Source organism: Callospermophilus lateralis, chromosome 16 (assembly GCF_048772815.1).
Source record: "Callospermophilus lateralis isolate mCalLat2 chromosome 16, mCalLat2.hap1, whole genome shotgun sequence".
Classification (NCBI taxonomy): domain Eukaryota; kingdom Metazoa; phylum Chordata; class Mammalia; order Rodentia; family Sciuridae; genus Callospermophilus; species Callospermophilus lateralis.
Window position 1 is genome coordinate 72,309,075 of NC_135320.1, and position 19,995 is coordinate 72,329,069.

At 38.1% G+C, this 19,995-nt stretch overlaps 1 protein-coding gene across 10 annotated transcripts in view; it reads right to left on the reverse strand.

Annotated features, from left to right (window-relative positions):
- Enpp2 (ectonucleotide pyrophosphatase/phosphodiesterase 2) overlaps positions 1-19,995 on the reverse strand; it is a 108,172-nt gene that overhangs the window by 33,043 nt on the left and 55,134 nt on the right. For 8 of the 10 annotated variants that reach the window (XM_076836011.2, XM_076836012.2, XM_076836010.2 and 5 more), the window contains exons 9-12: positions 14,802-14,857; positions 10,208-10,273; positions 9,480-9,552; positions 2,527-2,635 (exon numbers count right to left, since the gene is read on the reverse strand). In XM_076836011.2, coding sequence (XP_076692126.1) covers positions 2,527-2,635; positions 9,480-9,552; positions 10,208-10,273; positions 14,802-14,857 — 304 coding nt within the window. Of the gene's footprint in view, positions 1-2,526; positions 2,636-4,630; positions 4,787-9,479; positions 9,553-10,207; positions 10,274-14,801; positions 14,858-19,995 lie in introns of all 10 variants that reach the window. The other 2 variants (XM_076836020.2, XM_076836019.2) reach the window with 1 other exon arrangement.

Below are 19,995 nucleotides of genomic sequence, written 5' to 3' on the forward strand. Positions count from 1 at the left end.
CATGGAAATTTCATGAAGGTTTAATAGACAGAAGTCCCTCCACATCCAGTTTTGTTTTCCATGGTTTCTGTTACCCATGGTAAATAATAGTAAAAAAATATTAATGGAAAATTCCAAAAGTAAACAATTTATGAATTTTAAATTGCCATTCTGAATACAATGATGAAATTTCATGCCTTTCTGCTCTAAACTGCCCAGGACATGAATCATCCCTTTTGTCCCAGTGTATCCACATTGTATATGCTCTCCACCCCATGCTAGTTGAAAGAAAGAGGCAACATTCATATAAATTTTATTACAGTATATTCTCCTAGTTGTTGTATTTTATTACTAGTTTTTATTGTTAATTTCTTATTGTGTCTAATTTATAAACTAAACTTTATTGTAATTATGTATGTATCACTGGCTGCTACAAAGCATGACATATAGATAGATATCCACTGGGGCTCTTGGAACATATTTTCCTTGGATAAGGGGAGACTACTTGATTGCTTTACACAATTCATGATATGCATATTCTCTAAGAGGGATATAGGTGATTCTGTAAAGGCTTCCTAAGGTTTTATTTTATTTATTTTTATTTTTGTATTTTTTTTAATTATAGATGGACACAATACCCTTATTTTATTTATTTATTTTTATGTGGTGCTGAGGATTAAACCCAGTGCCTCAGATGTGCTAGGCGAACCCTCTACCACTGAGCTACCACCCCAGCCCCTTCCTAAGGTTTTAAACTAAAGAAATAAAGCCCAGTGTGGCCCAAACCTGGTAAAATTCAAATGATAACCTCCTGTAATTCCAGATCCGTATCCTGTATCCTTTCTTAAATATAAATTGGAAGGAAGAGAGAGAGAAAAACAAATCTCAACATAGCATAAGGGTTATATATCATTTCCTTTAACACTCAAAACTCTCAGGAAGAAAATTCTAAAACAAACAAGCAAAAAAAAAAACTACCTACCTCAACTACCTCAATCTTAGCCCAGGGAAGGAAAGTTTCCAAATAGATATTAATGGAGGACTGGAGGGGTCTTCTACTCGTTAGATTCTAGGGAGTCACTGATGCCACTCCCAGGGTGCATGACCTCCCTTGCTTTCAAAGTTCAGAGGGCAAGTTTGCTTCTCTGGCATTGCCACACATTCCACCTCCAGACCAACTTGGCATGGGTAGAGTCAGTGTTCTCCATCTTCAGATGAGGAGCTCACACTTCAAGAGGCCCCAGAACTTGTATAGCATCAAATAGTGGCAAGATGCAATTTGAGCTTTGCTGAAATTCATTCTGACCTCAAAGCTCACACCCCACAACACTAAACCACACTCCCTTTTTGGAGAGGCTGTTGCTTCCCCAAACCAAATGGATCTACTCATCTTAGAAGCCTGCACACTGAGAAAAAGTTTTAATCCGTCCGTGACTTTTACAGTGCTTCAGCATGTGATTCACTGGGACAATCTACTTCTTAAACTCCTGCCTCCAGCATGTGAGCAAATATCTTGACACATCTGGGCAACTCAGTTGAATCAGCTGTGTTACATGCTCCAGATTCTCTGTGCTATCCTCCCCACTAAACCAAACTCACAGAACATAATTTTACAGGGGGTAACAGTTAGCCCCCTCAGGGGAGCAAGTTAGTCCCCACAGTCTGTCAGAGATCTTCTAGAACATTTCAGGCCTAGAGCCCAGCTTTGACTAGGAAGATTCACCAGCAGAACTGATTCTTTGACTAGGAAGATTCACCAGCTACTCTCAACAGAACTGCCAAAGAATCAATGAAGTTTTCATCTTCCAAACTCTACTAAAAGGGAGCAGTTAGGAATTCCAAGGTCATTATTTCAATTGGGTAGTTCAGGAAAGAAAGAGGTACTCTTTTGAACTCAATGTGCATGTCTGTGAAATAAAAATGTCCCATAGGCCCCGTCATCATACTGTGTTTATAAGGTTCCACCTCAGAGTGAAGCTGTCATGAGTTTTACTACTTTATAAAATGTTTAGAAAACTGCTCGTTGAGCTGCTGCTGCTGCAACAGAAGAGGGTGCTGGTTTTGGCTTTGAATTCTTCAGTGAGTTAGGGACATGGCTGAACTTGTAGTACATGGCTTCTTTGACAAGACCCTGTCTGTCTGCCTCCTTATCATATTCCCATGCACGTTTCAACCACCCAAAATCTGTGGGCTCCTTGGAGGGGTGTGGTCCACAGGGATAGGAGATTATCACCTGATGTGCCAGATTCACAGAGCAAGTCCTTAATACCACAAGTAAATCACCTGCCTTAAGAGACAGATTTTGAAGAGAGGCCTCTCCTGCAAAGAATAGAAAGATATAGAAGACCCTGATTTTGATTTAAAAGAACCCAGGGTCATCTCAGGTTGTTTGGAATCATGACCTGATTTCTTTCCCTATCCTGAAGAAAAGGAAAAGGCGGTGAAGAATAGAAACTTGGATTCTGGGGGGTGCCAGTGTTCCTTTCCTTTACACCCTCAGAAGCATCTATTTATCTATCTTATTAGCAAAGAAAAGCAAAGCTTTACCGTGATCTCCAACAAAGATGACATTCACACACCGATGCAGCTTGAGCTGTTTCAGTCCATCCATTAACTGTCCCACAGTTTTGTCAATTTCCCTCAGAGGATTTGTCATCTGGAAAAAAGAGCAAGTTAGTTCTCACAGGTTTTGTTTTTGTTGTTTCGGTTTTTAACCTTTCAGTTTCCATAGATCGTCTAAACTTAGAACATTCTGGAAGAAAAACTTCAGGCCCAGTGGCAGAGCTTTGTCTAAAGGGGAGATTTTCCTGCCATTTTTAATGGAAATCTGGTCTAAGGACTTCATATTTTTTCAAGATAATTAAGAACTCTCCTCATCCAATTCTTTTCAAGATTCTTGGATATAAAAATAGAAATATTAAATTCCTTTTAGAGAAAAGGAAATTTTTTGTAAAATGCCTTTTCTAAAATGTAACAACAGCATCTTTTAAGTTCAAGAGTTTTGAGAGTGAACAGAAAGTTGGATGGATGTGTACAATCGCATTAGGCTCCAAACTTAGGCAAGAACAAAGTGCTACATGAAATTATAAGCTCCCATAGGGTAACAAATAAGAACATCACTAATGGGACCCATCACATGTCCCAAAGAAATCCACTGTCAGCTTCTAAAAGCAATAGATTAATGGAAGAAGTTTTCTAAGAAACAAGCTACTGTTCCTCCAATTAGTTCTTTTCAAGCGGGTTTTGAGTGAAATGAGAACTTACAAGATCCCTAACTGAAAAAAAAAATGAACCAGAGTTTGTTCTAGAACGTTTCTTATTTAGTCTAATACAAAAACTCACTCCTTCTCTGAAGAACATTTACAAAGCCTAGGAAACATAATCATCTCATATTGTTTTTTCAGATGGAAGTCTAACAACTCAAGCACTCCCACACACTACAGTTCTCCTTTCTCAATCTCATCTCTAACTGTGCAATGGAAAGATTCTTATATGAAACCTCACATCAAACAAACCCTTGAGAGCACTCTAGATGAAATTTGCAGTTTAGCTGGCAATCACACACATCTACCTAAGATAACCAGGATAAGATCGGAAGAGATCTGAATATCATTATTACTCAAACACATAATGCTATCTTCCACTGGCACCTTCACAGATGATTCAAGGACTTTCCTCCTATTGTTTCATCAGTGGAAATCAGGTATAGACCTTTTTTCTTCATGGGAAGCATTAGTATTTCAAATCCTATCCCAAGGAATAAGTAAGAACTGAAAGTTTCAGAAAGAGATGAGCAATGGAATGTGAAGGGACTAACAGATGTGGGGCACAGTGGCACTTGCTTCTGAGAAAACCATACTCTCCTCCAAGATCCTTGTCTAGATAAAGAAATACCAAATGCATAACATATGTCAATCCTTGGCAATGTCTTATTTTCCTTGATTCATCAGGACAGTTCAGGTAAAATCCAGAAACTACTTCTTAGTTTCTGATCTGTTCAGACAACTATAAATAAGAGATTGCCTCATAAGTATTTGAAGGTTTCAGGAAAGTAGTAACCATAGGCTCTTCTGAGTGTACCAGGACAAGTAAATATTACTCACGTCATTATGAGAAAACACACGACTCTACCCATTGTTTTTATCTTTCATTCTATCTCAGTTATTGCCTTGCTTGTACTCTAAGATTGTCTCTGATCTCTGAGAGTACAGACCACTAATCTAAGTCAACTTTCTATTGAATTCTAATCTACATAGTTTTTGCTGACTCCTCCTGCTACCTTGTGGGGTCATTCTCAAGAACCAAGGTCACAAACCATTGACTAATTCTGTGCATAAGTGCAAGCAAAACCAATAGCCCTCTGGACAGTCACTCCAGCCTCAATGTTAATGCCAGTTTAAGGACAATGAACTCTAAAGAAAGTAAAAGACTCCTTTTTTTTTTTTTTTTTTCTGTCATGCAAAAGTTCAGGAAGTCTTCATATCAGTGTTCACCTTTGAAGTACCAGATTCTTCTGGACTCTAAGCCCAAGGACATTGCACCAGAGTTTTTCTAAAACGCGTATCCAGCCAATTTTCTAACCGAAGCACTGGAGGAAACCTTCAACTCAGACGTGCCCGCCACAAAGCTTTGGAACAATAGATAAACTTACTTTGTCCTGACGAGTTTCCGCTGCATAATGATCCATCCTATGTAATTTTCTTCTTCTTTTCTTTGGAGGAGCAACGGGTCTTTCCTGTCTCCTCTTAGGGGCAACTTTCCTCTTAGGTCTCTTAGCCGGAGTAAGAGATGGGCCATAACTACTCTCCTGTACTGGCGGATAGAGATGTCTGCACTCAGAGGCCGTCTGTCCCTCTGGGTCAGATGATAAAGCTCACCTTTTCCGTCTGGGGTCAGCAGAGTCTTAGAAAAACTAAGGCTGCTTAAGTGAGAACACATGGGTAGGACAGGTGATTCAAGGACCTCTCTGGAGAGAAGCCTCCTAAGCAGGTCTTGAAGCTGTTGTCTCAGCTTCTTTGCTGGGAACAAGAATGTAATTTAAGACAATCTAGTCACATGGGCTTCTTTTAGCTGACAAGCTTGCTCAGAGACACACCCAAAGGTGACATTAGAGAAGTCCTGTAACGCAGCACTCCTGCATCAGGGAGAGGCTGATCCTCGGTTACAAAAAGCTCTCCATTAATAAAGTACTAGTTTACCACCAGATAGAAGACTAGTCACTTGGCCATCTCAAGATGGGAATACAATTCATGAAGGTGGTACCAGTTCAGAAAAGCATGAGTATCTAACTGTCATAACACTAAATTGGTCACAGCACTGTCACCTTCACTAGCAAGGATCATGGAAATTTTTTTAACCCAAGGATGGAATGAAGCATGAACAACTCCTTGGTCCTGAATACATCTGACACATCGGGACTTCCGGCCGGAGAGAGAACCTCTCACTGACAACCAAAGTTTCCAGTACAGAGGAACTTGACATAAATAATCCTGTATTTTTAGAAATGCTCTTTGAAAATTAGATAAAATGTGACAATTCATCAAGATTTCCTCATCTTGGTCTACAGAGCCAGAATGGCTGTCCCTTACATCCTCCCCTGATTGGGAGGGTGGCAATGCTACAGATTTTGTTTCAAACTCCGGAGAACAAGTGAAGTCTGATACTTAAACTGAGTGAAGAAGATAACCTTTTGGGACCTCCAAATGCTGGAGAAAAATAGGCCCCTGATTTGCTGATGGTGCAAAGGTGAATTAAAGCAGCAAGCTCTGCTGTCTACGTAGCTAATTTCTCTCCTGGCAGGACTGTTCCAAGAGCCATTCAGATGCAGGAAGGGGCAGGAGGAGGAACAGTGTTAGTGTATCCAAGAAGGAGAACATCTGCCATGCGCTCTCACGGTTTCCAGGGCAAGCGACTGCAAGGGCTCTTCTGTTTCTGTCTCATCCTCTTTCTCCGGCAAAGCGATCTAAAGACACAGCCCCAGAGACTTGGATTTGATTTGGTTTAATGTCTCTAATTTTAGGCAAATCTCCACGAGAAGAGCAAGAAAAGGAAAAGAAGGATTTTCCATTTCATGATCACCAAGTACATTCTGCTAGCACTCAAATCTGCCCATCAAACACCAGGCCACTTGCAAGAGACTTCAACATTCCAAAGACTCCCAAGGTGAGCCCTTCCGATTGCAGCAGGTTAGAGGAGCAGGAGAAAGTAGGGTTTAGTCGAACTGAGTTTTCATCCAGGGATTACAGTGCATGTATTTCCTTCTTCAAATGTTAGAGGGAGATGAAAGCTAAGTTTTCACTGACCAGCCATACTGTAGCCTGAATTTAGAAGTTTTAGCCTGAGGTTATTAGGAGGATGGGAAGGAGAGGGGCAAATCTCCCTGCTTTTCAGAAGGATATGTTGCCATCTGAAGGTAGGGACTAGCCAGCCAAAGCTCTGCCTCTAGGTCTGGAGGAGCAGCCCAAGGAGAGGTCACAGAAAAAGCATACGGGATTTAAGAGAAAAAGGTTGCGCCAATAATCAAAAGCAAGCTTATGTTTGAACATTCACCATTACACTATGAAACCAGGAGCAATACACCATTTCTGGATGCCATTAGCCCAGTGTCTGGTCATCTTAATACCTTTGAGAATCATCCTGAAAAGGGGTACTCAAGTATTATGTAAACAAAGCACAGACTCTGAGTTCATCTTATTGTAGCATACAACATTCTGTTAGATAGAATCATTTCAATTAAATTTCAAATGCAAGTTATTTTCTCATATGTCAAGTATAGCATGCTAATGATTTTAAAAGTAGTCTTTCAAGTGTACAGTCTTTTCATGTCCACAAAAGTTTATAGGGATATCTATGTATTAATCTGCATATAAGACACATAGGCATATAAGCCAATTAGTCTATGCCCAAAGAAAGATTTTGCTCACTTGCTTTGGTTTTGTGTTTAAAACTGTAAACTGTTTTGTTTTGTCTTGTTTTCAGTTAGAATAAGATTCCTAGAACCACATAAGAAATAGCTGAAACCTGAAAATACTCCCTCCTTTTTCAGAAAAATTGACCAGGTGATCAGATTACCATTACTGAAGAGACCATCTAAATTATCCAATTAAGAGTATTTACTCAGTAGGTATATGAGAAAACACCCATCTGCAAATATTAGTACTAAAAAGAACATAACATGAGTAGTTTTAACTTTTAATTCAAAAATACTTTAAGAGTAAAGATCCATTTGTATATTTATGAGCACTCCTGGACATAGATACCATCTTTACAGCAAATTAAAGCATTCTATATCACACTTCATTCATTCATTGCTCAGAACTTAAAATGTTTGTTTCTTAATTAAAACACAGGCACATCTACTTTCAATAGGTAATTGTAACTGAAGTACATGTTAGAATTCCAAAGATGTTCATGGAAAAAGAACAGTTCTTATTAAACTACTCAACCTAAAGTATAAAATGAGTGATACCTCATCTGTATTATTAAAAGCCAGCTTCTGAATTAAAGAAAATACCCTGTGTGATTTGAACACACTTATTAACAGACCACTTTGCTGGTTCCCTGGACTGAAGGAGCATTAAATGTTTCCACGAAGCCAGGCACGGTGGCGCACGCCTGTAATCCCAGCAGCTCAGGAGGCTGAGACAGGAGGATCTGCAAGTTCAAAGCCAGCCTCAGCAAAAGCAAGGCACTAAGCAACTCAGTGACACCCTGTCTCTAAATAAAATACAAAATCGGGCTGGGGATATGGCTCAGTGGTTGAGTGCCCCTGAGTTCAATCCCCAGTACAAAAAAAAAGTTTCCACAGGAAGGCCGTGGTATGGGAGCCAGAAGTTCTGAGGATCTGTCTCCAGGTTCTCCACTTACCTGCGAAGCCACTTGAGCAGCCCAAAGTTCTTCCAATACCAGTCTCCTACTTTTAAAAGAATAGATATACCCAAATCTCTGTTCTACCTACCCTTGGGGTCTTTTAAGGGATAATATCCAAGCAAAGTTGAACTTTACATAGAGCACATGGAACTGCTTAGGTGTTTCATAAGGGTTTTTTTTTTTTTTTTTTTAACATTTTAACAAAATGTGGTTCCTTTTGTTCATTTTAGATTAATCTCAAAGAAACTCATCCTAAAGATAAGACAACCATTCTTTTTCTTTCCTTGCAAAATAAGATTTGTGTTTCATGTATGCAGATGTTTATCTTGTTTTATCATTTGTGTTTCATAATCATGCAAAACTGATTAAACATCAAAGGAACAGAAAAAGAACACCAGATTTATGTAACTTCTGTGATTTAAGACAAAGAATGGTTTCACATAGCTATTAGTTTCTAATGTTTAAAGAAAAAAAAAATCACTGACCACTGAACTTATGGATGATTGAACATTCAAGCATACTTATAACTTCTTGGTATTTACTGTCTTTTATTTACACAGGTTGCAATTTGTTCGAAACTACTTAAGCTAAGATACATCTTTCTATCTGTATCTCCAACTCAGCCTTATACTGAACCCAGGGAATTTAATTACAGGCAACAGTTGTCATAGGCTAGTAGAGAATTAGAGGCAGTTTCCCTCAAAGAGTTTTTAAAACAATTTTTCAGCTGAAATCAAGTTTTACTATGTTCATGTAGACATATCACCCCTGTTAGGAAAGAAATGCTAAAGACATTTAAAATATGAAAAGGTTTAGATTTGCAGACTTCGTGTTTTAAAATGATCTTTGCTGAAATATTGGGAGGATTCCACCCTGGATGAAAAAGGAACATAACAAAACACAGCTATTCCCCTTCCCCATCTTCTGAATTTGAAGTTTTACTGTGGCTCCTACCTTACAAACAGACTGCCTTCTAAAATGACTGAGCACTTGATAAAGGGTACCTCACAGCTCTGCTGAACAGATTCATTGGGTAGCATGTTCCTCTCAATTAAGAATTAATTTAACCTTTGGGGGATGATGGATATGTACACACCCTTGAATGTGGTGATGGATTCACAGTATAAATACCAATGTCAAAATGTACCAAATAAAAAGCATCCAACACTATAAACTACCAGGATGGCTACACTTGCTAAGGCTATCAGAGCTGCTTAACTGACCTACCCTCTTTGAACAGCATACTCATTTTAAAGGTGTTAAAATTCAGTTGTAATGTTGCATATTGGAGGTTTCATCCCCATATGCCTTTCCACTCCTTTCCCACGGTGGCTGGTGCCAACCTTTCCCAATTCTTCACATGGTAACTGATACCTGCAAGCTTGCAATACACCCCATGCCCATTAGCATCAAGTTTAGGATATGTTTCAAAATCAAAGGAATCTGAAATGAAGTTCCTGTAAGAGAAACAAGTATATTTAAGATTTTTTTAAATGTGTTAGTCTTGTAATTTTGAATAAACCTTGTAGATTACAAACGCTCCCAAAGACTGTACAAATCCTGAAATAAGGTCAGTAGGTCAAGTAGCCCAGGGGCACAGACTCCCCTCAAGCAGATGATAAACTACTAACCTCAGGGCCAAAAGGGCCGTATTTGTGTCCAGAGAAATCAGGTTGTTCAGAGTAGAAGGCATAGACTGAAGGCCTACGAGAAGATTGGAACGTTTATAATTTGCCCAAACCACACACAACAAAGAATATCAAATATCCCTACTCACTTTAAAAAATAAAAATCCTTCAAGTTTCGTTAATCTCTCAACCACTGTCAGTATTACCATGGAAAAACTTTTTTTTTTTTTTCCTAATGCTCCAACACCCGCCACCCCACTACACCACCCTCACTGTGGTCACTGCCTGGTACCACTTTCAGAAATTAAAAGTCACAAAGGAAACTCTGAGCATGTACTCAGAGTCTCAAGATAATAGAGCCCAGTGGTAATTCACATGGGCCATGCAATCTGCAGCCAAAAAGATTTACCTCTGTTCAAGTGCAAAGTTGGTCTTAATGCTTCTCGGTCTTTGAGAAGCTGATAGTTCATTTATCAAAGCCAGAAACTCCCTTCGGCTCTGCTGTAGTGGCCAGGATTAAGAGCTATAGTAATCCATGTAATTAAATGGTCCCCAATCACCAAATCCTTCTTAGGGAAATAACGCTTAAGGCTAATAACCACAAAACTTTTAATAATACCAATCTTTGGCTGCACTTCTCTTTCATAGTCCATCTAGTATTTCACCCAAGTCTAACCAAAGATGGAAATGTACTGAAGAAAGAAGAGAGAAGGACAGAGGAAAGCAAATACCTCTCGTCATCTGGCAGGGTGAGCCACTGCAGGATGGTCAATATTCTCCGCTCATGGGGGATGGCCCTGTAGGGGATAACCAGCAAAACATGTTGGTAGGTGTCTTTCCACAGACTCAAGTTTGTGAGCCCTGGCTCTTGCACCCAGGCCAAATGCTCTCTATTTGCCACCATCTGTTTTCACTTCGTTGTAGTAAAAAGGCCCTCTTTGGAATTAGCATTTAAACTTCCATTTCCATTTGTAACATATTACATTGCTCAACCTCTTCCACAGAAGACTAGACTGGAAATTCTGATTCATGGTCACAATGAGGAACCTGTCTTGCTGATGAAAAACTCGGCTACAAGTAGAAAAGACCATGGCTTCAGAATCATTGTTGTTCAGTGGGTTTGGCATTAGCAGCGCACTTTGCCTCTTTCCAGCAGGATGACCTCTGCTGTCCTCTGTGCCACTTGACCTCTCTCAGCCTCAGTTAACTCATCAGTAAAATAAAGATAACAGCAAAGTACACCACACAGCTTGTTTCTATGAATGAAGTGATACGAGGCAACTAAAAGACACAGGGTCCCTGGTACACAGTAAGTGCTAAAATCATTCTTTTATTAATGATCATAATTAGTCATCATTCTGCCTCTAAATAGTTACATAACTTTAAAAACATTATCTAACCTGAAACTTTAAATACCTCCTGTATAAAATAATGGGTTAGGGAAGGTATTCTTGAAATTCTCTTCCATCTCTATAAAAAATCTATCAGGAATAGGCACATATAATTATGAGACTGACAAAAAGGGTATAATCTTCATCCACAATGACTTTTGTGTTTAAGTCTCATTCCTCTGTTGAAATATAATTAACCTAAGCCTGGCACCAACTTTAAGAGCTCTTGGCTACCATGATAGCACTGCATCTTGAGCCGAGTTCCATTAGGATATTCATGTCTGAGCCATCCCTTGGCTTGTGGGGAAATTTGCTTACTTTCTTAACCCGGAACACAAAATGCTTTTCACTCCTCTACCAAGACCAGGCATTAGAAGCATGTTCATGATGAATTCAGATGAAAACTAAAGTTTGATTGTGGTAAGGAAAATTTGTTATGGAACATTGGGTGAACCATTGAAACTTCACTCCTGGTGGACATGAGCAAGAAAGCTAGGAGAAAGACCACTCTTCAGAGCCATGGTGGAAGGCAGAGTTGGCAGAGGCTGTGGGCCAGCAGCCGCTCCCTGTCCCCACGATCACCACACTCCCCCACCGGCTCCACCCATCTCTCCTCTGGGTATTTGTCATTCTTCTGGCATCCTCTCTGTCTAGAGCTATCATACACACCAGAAAATCATGTTTATCATAAAATGAATCCTGTTTTAAATATATCACAGTGCTGTTCAATAAATGTGACCCTGTTTATTATATCTTATAATTAAATTAGAAACAGGCAGAGCAAAGCCAGGTTAATCACTTAAGGAATTTAATTCTTCAGCTTTAGAAATCCTTTTTATCTGAACAAAATAATTATGATTACATATTTTGAATTCTTTCCTAACTTAAAAAGAAAAAAGCCAGTGTCATAGCTTTTTCATTTTTCCTGATTTCACTTTCTACCTAAAAGCTGCTTTATTTTATGTGATTGGTGTTAAGCCACAAATATGGACTCTGATGAACCCACTTCCAATGCTAATGGAAAAATACCAGCTCAATAGAAATTTTTTTGTCAAGCTCAGAATGCTTACCCTATAACACCCTTGTTGGACAGGGTACTTGAACAACAATAGATTCAGAATTTAAAACACCAGCTCAGAAGCCAAAGTGTGTGAGTTTAAATCCTGACTCCTACAAGTCAAGATGTCGGTGGGTTACCTAACCTTTGGGTGCTTCTGGAAAATGATAGTAGCAGTACCTACTCATAAGGGTGTTGTAAAGACTAAAAGACAAGAAAAGTGCTTAAAATGATGTCTGGGGCATAGAAAGTATTTAGAGAAATGTTAGCTTTTATCACATACTGGTTTTATAGGTCCACAGAGAGAATACATTCATCTGTGAAATGTTTGTTAAAGGCATATTATGGCCCAGGCGTGTGTGTAAACATAATAAAGATATAGACACTCCCACAAAAATCCTATTATGGATGTGTCATTGTCTTCTTCTTGGGGAAAATAAGCTGATGGTTATCAACTCTGTGTGTGTGTGTATGTGTGTGTTAGGAGCATTCGATGAAAACTCTGGAGGTCTAAGTATCCACCCCAGGTATGACTTTGGGGATAACATTTAACCACTTTAGGCTTTACTTAGTATTCTAACCTCTTAAATGAGTTGGACAAAGTGGCTTCCTGTGAGTTTTAGATGATCACTTTGAAATAACCTCACAGACCAAAGACATGATCCTTAGCCATTAACTGTGTTTCAAATACAATGCAGAGGCAGCAAATAAATCAGACCAAGGGAAGCAAAAAAAACAAGTAGAAAGCAAAACAGGGTACATATCACTATCTTCACATCCCAGATAGATTCAGAATGTGTTGTGAAGCCAAGTACATGAGACATGATCAGAAAAGGGAGAAAAATGGAAATGGAGCATTAGAGGACTAGAAGAAGTATTTAGGGGTAAACAAAATACCTCAAGATATGTAGAGACATTGCCTGGTCAATGTTGAAAGAGATAATGCAAATAAGTAAACAAATACTGCTTATTGGTTGTTCTCTCTATACTTTAAATATATTGATTCATTTTATCTTCACAATATCCTGTGATGAAAGTACTACAACACCCATTTAAAGATGAGAACATTAAAAAAAAAAAAAGATGAGAACATTGATTAGTTGAGAGATTAACACCATTTGTCCAAAGTCAGCAATCTCAGTAAGTAACACACATACATAATGGGAATTACTCCCTTTAAATATGAATTGACATAAAAGAATATGATGGAACTTCTACTGAGGATGATTTTGGAAAGAATTATTATCATTTAAAAAGCAAGAATATACTTCTAGCCTGTAGTAGAGCAACATATTAAAAAGATGGCCTCAAAGTCTAAGCCTGTGATTTGAATCTGGTTTTAAATTTTAAATTTTGCAGAATGTACTATGTGTAGATTTCCTTGACCTATGTTTCCTTAAATAATTGGAAGTATAATCAGACTTTTTTAAGGTTATAAAAAACTTCAAAAATGAGGAGGAAAAAGTAAATCCAAGTCACTTCCAGGATACAGAGATAAAAGAATTGTCCAAGAGGCAAAGCAAAACTACAGATGTCTTTTAAAGAAGCACACAACAGCCACCTTCTCATGAGTGGTTTCAAATGGGTGGAGAAAATTGTCATTCAAAACCAGAACACTGGGCCTTTTCAAGGAAGCTGTGTAACATTTCCAGGGGGGCAGGGTGGGACCAAGTATTAATTATGTTGTTGGCTCCCCCTCCATTCTGACAGGCCAATGAGTTGAAGAGCAAAAGAAACCACTTCTATAAGCATCAGTGATAGTCAAGGGTTAAAAAAAATGTAATGGGTATGATTAAATTGGTAAATCAACATCCCACTTACATTCAACAGTGTCTTTTCTAACATATCCATGCTTATTTCTCAACTCAGAAACCTCTTAAAAATAAAAAAAAATTAAAAAAAAAAACTTTTAAAGAGACACTCTGTCTTAGCTTTAAATCACCCAACTCAATTTCAATTTAGAACTTCAAATCTGAAAAAGCTATTTTTATTCCTGAACTTGGAGAATATATATGGTACCATTCTGGATTAATGTGAACCTGTGATTGCTCTTAGCACACTACTATTATAGAATAGTCAGATTTTTGTTAAAGTGTAAGAGGCAAATACGGAAACAGCTTTAGGTGGTTAAAAAAAAAAAAAAAAAAGATGGAAAGAACATCTCAGTGGAAACAAAATCCCCATGAAAGTTGAAACAGATTTCTCTTTTTACTAAGGAGCCTTTGAAAATAATCAACATGTTGACAATTTTATTAGGTAAGTTTCATCTTAAGGCTTACAAACTTCAACTACTAATCCTGTCACCTCTGCAGGGATGAGAAGCACTTTCTTATTAGGGAAATCTTGGAGTTCAGTGGAAAAGTGGGGTGAAACAAAGGGTTCCCCTATCTCTTGTTTGGAATCCCCAATCTCTAGATCACTCCATCAACTCCCCAGCTGTCTGAGACCACACCAGAGTTTTAAAGTTGTGAACCAAAATAAACATAGCACGTTGAATTATGTTTATAGAAAATGATAGTGCAGACCACAGCAATAAATATTCTAAGAGAAATATACATTCCCTAGGTGGCAAGTTACCAAAAACCTCTAAAGAGGGGTAGAAAGAGCAAATGGATGGCTAGAAGAAGAGAAAATCTTCCCTCCTTCAATAATAGGGAAAAGGAGGAATACGGAAGAGAGGTTAGAGAAGGAGGAGAGAAGAGGAACAAAAAAAGGACCTCAGGAAAAGGTATTGAGGTATATTTCTAGGTATCAACAAATATGTAAAATTTTGACATTTTTACATTTTATGGAAATAAAATCAAGACTAACTTAATGTTTCTTAAACTGAATCATAACTATAATTTTATAAACATTGACAAAATAAAGGTAACTTACACAGACCAAAAGAATGTTCCAGCTTTCACCCCTTGCTTGGTGGCTGTAATCCATAGCTAATGAGGAAAATATAAGAGGCTTATAATATGATCTGGGTTTTGGTTAAAGAAAAACACTTTTAAAATATATTAGATCTGATATCTTATACTCTACTCACACCCCACCATAAATTTCACATTATTTGCAACCATTTTTTTTTTCACATCTGGAAGTCAGAACCATTATTTCCATAAATGTTATTCAATACATTCTCTGCAAAAACTCTCAAAAGCTCTGCTATGATTCTAGTGACATTTTTTAAAAACTTTTATTTCAACTCAAAAGTCTCTCTCTTCTGTACCTGTCTTTTCCAATAATTGTTTTTGAATATTTCTCTCATACGTCTGAATTCTGCTCATCAAAGGACTCAGGAGTGAACCATATGTTTCCTTTACTATTGAAATCCTTACAGAGGAGAGCCCCAATTTGGCACCCAGATGTCAGAATCTTGGAACCTAGTTTGTCTTGTTTGACTTTAAAATGGATGAACTAGAAGGGGAAGGAAGGCTAATTTTTAATTTGGATTTTTCTTATATCTTTTACCTAGCCTTTTAATAAACGGGGATTTAGGGAGAAGTTCCCAGGATACGTTAGATGAACTAAACCTTTCATTAAGGCTTTGAAAATATTTATAACTCGTGCTGTTGAGAGGCAAAAGATGGAATTCAGAATCCAGGCTCTGCAACCAGATAGCCAAGATTTTAAACCTGGCTTCTGTGACTACCAGACCACACCACATGGCCCTCCAGCAAGTCACTTGCCCTCTCTGTGCCACAGTGGAGGTGATGTTTTCTTGCACACAGGATTACTCTCCACTTTAAAGAATTAATACATTCAAAGCCCTTCAACTGGTGTTTTAGCATTTGGTAAGCACTTGATCAATTTCAGTCTTTATTATTATGCAATAATGGAAATAAACGGCATCCAGTTATTTCCAGGAACATTAAAAACAGCTTAGGATGGCGAGTGTCCCAATGAACAGAGAAGTCCGTGAGAAAAGAAAAAAAAAAAAAAAAAAAGCCCTCACTGAGAGGAAAAGAGTGGAGGCAAATAAGGGAGAAAACTAGTTTGTTATGAGACTAAAGCAAAAATGATGTGGGAATTACAGCCAGTCCATTTTCTGGATTCATGGCATGCAGACTTTGAGAGGATCTTAGGATACCAATAAAAACCTCCCCCGCCCCATTGTGGAAATATGTAACTAGAAGGCGTAGAACCTTTAGGAGCTAGGAGTTTGGCCACAGTTTCAAAAGGGTATGAGATACTTGAAGAGCTCCACAAGAGCTGCAAACACATTGTTAGGGGCATCTAGAAATCCCTATCACAACTAGTGCAACTGGCAAGGGAGACCTGGGATGGGAGAGCATATGTAGCCCTCTAGATCCACAGAGCTCTGAGTAGCTAGTGGATTTCATCTGCAGGGGAGAGGTGGGGTCCTCAGCCCATTCCCGTGGTTCCTCGTTGGCAGGGACCTCTGGTTCTTTGAGATGGGTCAAAGAGATCAAGGTCTGAATGCCAACTCCTCCATTTGGTCCAGATCATCTGTCCACTTTCTGAACAAGCTCTGGCCTGGCCCAACCAGGGTTCTAAGTGTGTCTTGGACTTTCAATCATTCTTGCCCCAACACCTCCACAAACAAGAAGATGACCTCTAAGTGCTGGTCATCCTGCAGCTGCCTCAAAATTGTGCTAAGTTCCCAGAAAGTCCAGTTTCTTATATTATAGGACCACTTTCATACACTTACATTAATTTCACTGACACAAGCTTAGTATATTTATAGCCAAACCACTTTCTAGAAAATCTAGTGCCTTGCTAATTCTAAAGAAATTATATCAGGCAATTTTTGACATATATGAAATATAAGATCCATCTAGTGTTTTCTAAAGGAAAAAATATTTTTAATACAAATTTATAAAAAGATGACCGAGGCTTTTCAAAATAATATTGTAGGATACATACAGATACTGGCAATATCTGGGCAACAGTAAGCCCTAGGAATAACTTAGCTCAGGTGCTCTCAGGACAAAAGGACCACCAGAAGTCTTTTGCAGTGTTCAAAATATGCACATGCATGTGAAGATGGCAGAATAAGTGTGCTAAAATGATTGAGAGGGCCCTCACCACTTACCACTGAGAAGGAAGCCATCTGTCTTCACAAGCAACACTTTCATAACACCACCTACCTCCTAGTACTCCCATCTAAGAATACTCCTGAAAGAATTGTCAAGCCCACTAATGAATAATATTAGGGATTTTACAAGAAATTATTTATGCTAATAAAAAGTATTCTAATGGCAAAAATCAGAATCACTTATTCTCTACACTTTTATGTACTTTGCAAAAATTGTACTGATAACACATTTATAATCAGGGTTCTAAAATGTGAATTATCAAGACAATATAAGGTCAAGAATTGTCTTTCTTCTGAGAATGGTGATGCATTACTGTAATCCCAATGACTCAGGAGGCTGAGGCAGGAAGATCGCAAGTTCAAGGCCAGCCTAAACTGCTTAGCAAGATCCTGTCTTAAAACAAAAATAAAAATGGCTGGGGATGTAGCTAAGTGGTAAAGCACTCCTGCATCCAACCCCCAGTAGCCACCCCCTACCAAAATTGTCTTTCTTCTGAAAAAAAGAAATAGAAAAATCCTCCCTGCTTCTTGTTGATGTTACGTTGACAATATTTTCTAACAGAAAATCGAAAGAGTGGTCAGAAGAGGACAAAAGCCAACAAATAAGAGAGAGTACTTGAAATCCAAAAGTATATTTTAAAACCTCAAATAAAAGAATCCCAGCCCTGATAAACATGATCTGTCAAGATTTAGCAATTGATGCAAGGATGAAATCTAAAGGAAGTTCTTAAGTCATATCATAAGTCTCTGTTTAAGTTCCTCTGCAGGCCAAGTGTGAGTGTATACAGACACAAGCTGTATAAAAGTATACAGAAAAAAGTATAGGTCTGTACTAGAATGTGGAAAAGAAACAAGAAAATTTTAACAAGGAAAATATATATATTTTCCATTTCAGGGCTCAGAAGTTAAATCTAGAAATTATCAAGGGAAAAGGCATTAAAACGTTGGTCCAAAAGAAGAAAAGTGAAAACAACCCTCCAGGGCTATCAAAAAGAGAAGCTTCCTTATTAATTCAAAGAAATAGAAGTCAAAATTTCTCTGAACTTGAATGCAAATATAAATTCCCTCAGAAGTTGTTTAAAAAAAAAAAAAACAGCTAAAAACATAATCTAAGAAGGCACTGGGTGCAGATTTCCTGCCTTTAATCCCAATACTTCTTTCATTGCTCATTTTTTTATCTGTAGTATTTGTGCCCTAGATTCTATATTCTGAAAAGGAGACAAATGGGAATAATACCATATCTTCTTGCTATGTTATCAGGAATAAATAAAGTTTCCCCACTGGAACTGAGGATGTGGGCTAAATATAAAATTCAACACTTTTTCTAATTAAGTAAAGTATGCAGCTATGGGAGGAGAAGTTTTGAAAAAGATAAAAAACAAAAAATAAAAATTTTTAAAAGCATAGACTTCTATTGTGTTTTTTTAGCAATGCAAGGTAAGTTTCCTTTGCATTCAAAATCACAGAGCTAGAGTGACTAGAATTCTGAGAGATCAAAGGAGTGGATAGGGCTCTGGCATCAGCAAAATAGATAAGATTATTGAGAATCAGAACAAACTAAGGATGTAAGGGTCAGGGGTGCAACAGAATAGACTATGGACTAGTGTGCTGCTCAGAAGGAAGCGCAGAACAGGTCAATCCAAAATCCAGCAGTAGAGCTCCTCAATACACCGGGCTCTTTCTCTTCAAACCAGAAAGAAAATAAACCAGGCTCTATCCCCATGGAATCCACAGTCTAAAACAGATGTAGAATTAGCCAATTTCAAAAGGAGGTGGTCAAATTTATGATAGGAAAAATATATATATAAAAGCCTCAAGGAGGATCAAGTCACTTGGCCAGGGCTGAAGGAACTCAGGGAAGGCTCCTAGGGACAGATACTACAACTGAAAGTTTTAAGTAAATTAAGAGGTCGCTAGACAAAGGAACCAATCTCAACAAAATTACCTTAAGGTGAGTAAGTGAGCAAAGCTCATCCTAACTAAATACCTGCCTGGGCTGCAGCTCAGTGGTAGAGCATGCTTAGCAAACACAGGGCAACAACAGCCACAAAAAAAAAAAAAAAAAAAAATATATATATATATATATATATATATATTACAGACAGAAAAAAAGTATAGGCCTATAGTAGAATGTGAAAAAGAAACAAGAAAATTTTAACAAGGTAACATTTTTCTGAGCAGAATGTATATCTTCCTGTACCCAGATAACCTGGAAGAACTGAGCACCACTGCCTCCTTCCATCAACCAACCCTCTGGCCTGGAAATGCGCACCTGTTCTTTCATTCTTCTCTTTGCTGTCTTTTTCTAGAATATGCAACCCATCTTCATTGCCCCAACAATGCGGGGGGAAAAGCAGTTTCTAGGCCAAGCAACTTAAAAAGTATTAAGAATACACCTGCTCCTCTTAAAACACCCTGAAAATCAAGACTTTGGAGGACTCGGATCATGAGTCCTCCACATTCAGTTTCTCACATCTCCACATTAAGCCAGGCCCATGGAGTCCCCTTCATTCTCCACGTGGCTGAAGGTCCAGATTTGGACTGAGCTGGGAACTATCCCACCAAGTTATCTTTATTCAGAAATTACAGGAGAGAGAATTTTCAGAGAAACAAACACAATCAATGAGCTCTATTAAGTGAGAAATGTATGTTGATGCAGCAAGTGACAACTCCTAATTGTGCATTCTGAAGATTAGCAAGTTAAAAGCAGACCAGACTTTGCTAAAGTAGCTATAACAGAGGTTTTTGTTTTGTTTTGTTTTGTTTTGTTTAAGATGAAATTAAATCATACAAATTATTTTTGGAAGAAAAATAATGAGGAGATTCAAAATCTCAGATGGGACACTGTATAAATGCCTCATCTCATCTACTGGGTTTTAAACAAGGATGTCACTCTTATTCACCATTTAATCTGGTCCCTTTATTATGAAGCCAACTATCTTGCATGGTTTCATCATTCAGTAATAGTAAATTTAATTTAATTTAATTACTATTTCTAAATTTTGATGAATATTTTCTATACTC